Raw genomic sequence first — 4990 nt, 5'->3', positions numbered from 1 at the left:
CAGGGGTAAGGTTGGGGGGAGGGGAAGGGGCTGGGGGTCACACTGCAGGGGACAGGAGCCAAGGGACACAAGTGCCCACACGAGGAGATGGGTGAGTTCACAAGGGGGGAGTCACACTAAGAGGGTGGGGGGAGGTTGGAGGCCAGTCCAGGGCTCCGCTGAGGGTGCAGCCTGTGGGGGGCACTCGGGGGCAGAGGCCTGGCACAGCCAGGGGTCCCACGGCCACAAGCGGTGGGGGCGGGGGTCCGGGTGGCACCTGCGCGTGCACGTACTTGGACACATCCGCGATGTGCATGTGCCGGAGCTCCACCCACAGGTCGTCGTCCTCATCCAGCAGCACCGCTTTCTCCCGAGCCTCGCTCAGCCCGGTGCTCTCATACCTGCAGGGAGGAGGAGCCGTGGGGGTCAGGGGCACCAGCTGAGGACTGGGGACCCTAGTGGGTGATGGCGGTTTCTGGGGTCGCCCACCTGTATGTGTCTTGCTCAATGTCCAGCAGGTCATAGGCCATAGCCTGGAATGTGAGCTCGTGCAGCAGCGGGGACACGGGGTCGGCCGCCCGGTCCACGATCAGCAGCTGCGAGCGAGTTTTCTCCGGGCCCTGGGGATGGGGACAGGGATGAGGACACTGACCCTGACCTCGGCCAGAGCTGTGTCCCACCTCCCCAGCAGTTCCTCACCTCGCCCAGACTGGGAGTGTCTGCCTTGAAGGCGTTCAGCTTGGCCAGGACAGTGTGAGCCAGCTGAGCTGTGTCTTCTGGGCCCCTGAGGCGGGGTGGGGAGACAATTAGATGCTGCTTGGTGGGACGCAGCAGGGATGGGGTTGGGAAGGTCGGGCACAGGGAGGGCTGGAGCTGGGGTTAGAAGAGAGGTTAAAAGTTTGGGTGCTGGATGGGGTCGAGGCCAGGGATGTCATGGGGTGGGGGCTGGGTGGGTCCCCACTTGCGGTAACGGATGGCTGGGTACTCCTGCAGCGTGGCGCACAGCGTGGCGATCTGCTGGGCCAGTGCCTCGAGTTGCCGTGCCCGTTCCCCCACCCGGAAGGGGCAGTAGAGGTTGTAGGTGCTATGGGGGGCATCCAAGGAGAACACCTGGGGGGGAGGTGGTTAGATGGGCAAGGGCTGATGCTGTAAGCACACACCTGCTGACTTCTGACTGCCACCACTGGCACCTCCAGGTGCTCCCTGATCTCTGGGGCTTACTTTACCAGGCCTTTCCCTTGGCCTGGGGGGACAACTCTGAGGTGGGCTCTATGCTGCCCCCTGCCGAGGTCTGAGGACCCAGAACTCGCCGAAGAGCTCCTTAGGTTTCTTCCTTTTTAAAAAATATTGTATATTACTTTATTCCGTTTTATTTATTTCTGTAGAGACAGGGTCACGCTCTTTCACCTGGGCTGGAGTGCAGTGGCACAATCATAGCTCACCGCAGCCTCAAACTCCTGGATTCAAGGGATCCTCCTGCTTCAGACTCCTGAGTAGCTGGGATTACAGGTGTGCGCCACCATGCCTGGCTCGGTTTTTAATTTTTTAGAGATGAGGTCTCACTCTGTGCCTAGGCTGGTCTCAAACCCCTGGGCTCAAGCGGCCCTCCTGCCTCAGCCTCCTCGGTAGCTGGGACTACAGGCTCATGCCACAATGCCTGGATCACTTTTTCAGTTTTATTGTTTTTGAGTCGGAGTCTCATTCTGTTACCCAGGCTGAACTGCAGGGGCATGCTCATGGCCACTGCAGCCTCGACCTGCTGGGCTCAGGTGATCTTTCTGCCTCAGCCTTTCAAGTAGCTGGAACTACAGGTGCATGCCACCACATCCAGTTAATTTTTTCTTTTTTTAATTGTAGAGACGAGGTCTCCCCATGTTGCCCAGGCTGGTCTCGAACCCGTGGGCTCAATCCTCTCACCTCTGCCTCCCCAAGTGCTGGGATTAACAGGCATGAGCCACCAAGCCTGGCAAATTTTATTTTTTAAAAATGAGGTCTCGCTCCCTATCTAGGCTGGTCTTGAACTCCTGGGCACAGGTGATCCTCCTGCCTCAGCCTCTGACCCCTTCCCCTTCTAACTCCCTGTCCGTGTTCCCTTGACTCTGTCTCTGAAGGAACCCAGGACATTTGATCACAGTCCCCGCCCCCAACCCAGGACTAGCCCTGGCCGTACCTGGGCCTCATAGGGGAGAAAGGCCAAGTGAATTTCCTTCAGGGTCTTCACCACCTTTGCTAGCCGAGAGCGGCCCAGCTCACTGAACAAGGACTCAGGGCAGGCTGGGGTGGGCAGGAGGGGGCGTCAGACCAGAGCAGCCCCCACACCATTCCAGCACATACCTGCACGCAACCCCCACCCTCTGCCGCCACCGGCTGTCGTCACTCACTGTCGGTGAAGAAGACGTGTGCTGCTTTGTAGGTGAAGGTGGGCGACCCTCGGAAGTCAGCGATGAGGGCCTGAACTGACTGCGGACGGCAGAGGACTGGCTGGGCCTGGCCCTCCACCCCAGTCCATCCTCCACTAGACACAAACATGCACAGAGGCATGCACACACACCCATGTACATGCAAACGCACATGCACACGCAAACACACATGCACACACATAGGAACACGCTCCCTCGTGTAGGCACCTTCTCTGTGGGGCTCAGCAAATAAATGGCTTCCAGGCTGGGAATGGGTTCTCGCCGTTTGTTGATGTCTTCAACAACTAGTAGGAACAGAGAGAAGGACCCCTGTGGGTGTCATCGGGGGAGGGGCATGTGGGAAGTCTCAGGTATGGGGAGCTGAATGCTGGGTGAGCCTCAGGAGGGACACACCTAGGGGTCACCCAGCTGAAAGCCACACGGGCAGGGTCCTAAACACCTGTATGGGGCTGCATGGCCATACACCCTGGGCCCCTCCTCCATTCAGAATCCACCTGAGAAGTCCTACGTGGGGGCTGCAGAGGAAGGGAGTCCTGCAGGGGAGGTCTGCACATCACGGGCTCCCATCCCCAGCTGACATGACTAGAGAACACACTGGGTCACCCACTCCACATACGTGGGAGCTCTAGACAATTTGAGGGGATCCCACCCTCGGGGGAGAGGCCTCCATTCAGGGGGTCCCACACTCAGGTTCCATCTGGGGAGCTGGGGTGGCTGCGTCCACTCACTGGTGATGCCCTCAGCCAGGATGTCTGACATTTTGCAGCAGGAAGACAAGATGCGCATGCTCGGGTGGTCCATGATGAGCACCTGCCAGGATGGACGGACAGAGGGACTGATGGACAGACAATCGGGCGGAATAGGCCCCAGCCGGGTCCAAGAGGGGCAGAGGCAGTAGGTAGGGCCAACAGTTCCAAGGGCTTGGTATTGGTAGGCAGGAGAACCCAGGACCCATCCACCCGACTCCATCCCGTGGATGGGGAGTTCTCAGGGGCTCCCACATCCAAGGCCCCCCTATGGGCCTGGACAAGGGGCTGCCTCTGAGTACTCAGACATCTGCCTCACCCCTACCTTCCACTCCCCATCTTTCTTGACACTCCGAATCACTCCGCTCAGAATTTCTGCAAGGAAGGAAGGAGAGGGCTCAGGAAGCTGGTCCTCTGGTCCCAGCACGCCCCAAGCCTTCTCAGCCTCAGGACTGGGCCCCACCCTAACTCCCATTGATTCTTTATTATTAATTTTAACTCCCATTGATGATGATTATTATTAGAGGGAGGTTCTTCCTCTGTTGCCAGGCCAGTGTGCAGTGGCATGATTATAGCCTACAGTAGCCTTGGACTAGGCTCAAGCAATCCTCCGCCTCAGCCTCTTGAGTAGCTAGGACTATAGGTGTGTACCACGCCTGGGCTGGCTCGTTTTTTAAAAATTATTTTTTAGAAAAGGGGAAGGTCTCGCTTGATGCCTAGGATGGTCTTGAACAACTCCTAGTCTCAAGCGAACTGCTGCCTCAGCCTCCTAAAGCACTGGGATGACAGGAGTAAGCCACTCCACCTGGCCCCCTTTACTCTTACCCCGGATCCTGTGAGGCAGCTCTTGGTGTCACACCCAATTTACAGACAGGAAAACCGAGGTTCTGAGAGTACAGGCAACTTGCCTAAGCATCCCCAGCACCTAAGTGGCGGAGTGACCGGGCAAAAGTAGCCACTCCATAAATATGTTCTAGATGAATGGGCAGGTCTACCGCGTCTAGAACTGCACTCTCCGTGTCCCCATCTGCTACCTCAAGTTCTTCTGCTGTGAGGGTTTCAGCAAGCCCCCACTTCACTTCCATCATTCCCCACCGGACTGAAATGCAGAACCCCTGGCTCCCAGCTCTGAGGGGAGCCTGGCTGCGCCTATGCCACCAAGCTCCAGGCTCGGTTTCCTCATCTGCAAAATGGAATCGGTGGTTTTACCCATTAAGCACCACTAAGCACCGTGTAGGAGGCTCTTTTTTAGTTGGAGGGCTGGGGCCGGGAGTCACAGCAGGCTCGGCAGAGGAGGGAGTGAGCAGAAGAGATGGAGCGCCCCGCCCGGCCACAGCCACTGTGTCATGCCCACTGTTATCAGGACCGCCAGGCCGGAAGGAGCAGCTGAGGCCGGAACAACCCGGGATGGGGGAGGGGGCGACCTCCCCCCCCTCCCCCAAGAGCCCGGACCCGCGAGGTTGGGACGCCTGGGTCCTCAGGCCGCAAGGGGGTCCTGGAGACAGGGCGAGGAGGAAGGCGTCCCCTCGACCACCCCGAGGGCCCCGGGCACGCCCCCGGAGCGCTCACACCACCTGGGATCGCTGACCAGCGCACCATGCGGCCCCCAAGTCTAGCCCCGAACTCGGCCCGGCTCAAGAGGCCCGAGAGCGTCGGGGCGTCCAGCTGTGCCCTCCTCCCGCCCCAGGCACCCTAGGAGGGCCAGGAGTCCGGACCCCAGCCTGCGCCGCCCGCTACCCGCCCCCTTCGGGTCCTCGAGTCCCATCTCCCAGCTTTGCTCCGCCGGGGGCGTCCAGCCGGGACCAGGTCCCCGCCCGCCCCTTCGAGGGTCAGTGGCTCAGGCGC

At 59.7% G+C, this 4990-nt stretch overlaps 1 protein-coding gene across 1 annotated transcript in view; it reads right to left on the bottom strand.

Moving 5' to 3' along the window:
- The window catches only part of STXBP2 (syntaxin binding protein 2), a 10182-nt gene that overhangs the window by 4865 nt on the left and 327 nt on the right, over window positions 1-4990 (bottom strand). The window contains exons 2-11 of the mRNA XM_021709004.1: window positions 4241-4328; window positions 3471-3520; window positions 3128-3209; window positions 2607-2683; window positions 2361-2430; window positions 2150-2253; window positions 941-1089; window positions 679-763; window positions 469-599; window positions 257-380 (exon numbers count right to left, since the gene is read on the bottom strand). Coding sequence (XP_021564679.1) covers window positions 257-380; window positions 469-599; window positions 679-763; window positions 941-1089; window positions 2150-2253; window positions 2361-2430; window positions 2607-2683; window positions 3128-3209; window positions 3471-3520; window positions 4241-4328 — 960 coding nt within the window. The remainder of the gene's footprint in view (window positions 1-256; window positions 381-468; window positions 600-678; window positions 764-940; window positions 1090-2149; window positions 2254-2360; window positions 2431-2606; window positions 2684-3127; window positions 3210-3470; window positions 3521-4240; window positions 4329-4990) is intronic.

The sequence above is a fragment of the Carlito syrichta genome, unplaced genomic scaffold (genome assembly GCF_000164805.1).
Source record: "Carlito syrichta isolate Samal-C Ts95f unplaced genomic scaffold, Tarsius_syrichta-2.0.1 Scaffold153894, whole genome shotgun sequence".
Taxonomy (NCBI): domain Eukaryota; kingdom Metazoa; phylum Chordata; class Mammalia; order Primates; family Tarsiidae; genus Carlito; species Carlito syrichta.
The sequence above is the reverse complement of the archived record's forward strand: the minus strand, read 5'-3'. Positions and strand labels throughout refer to the sequence as shown.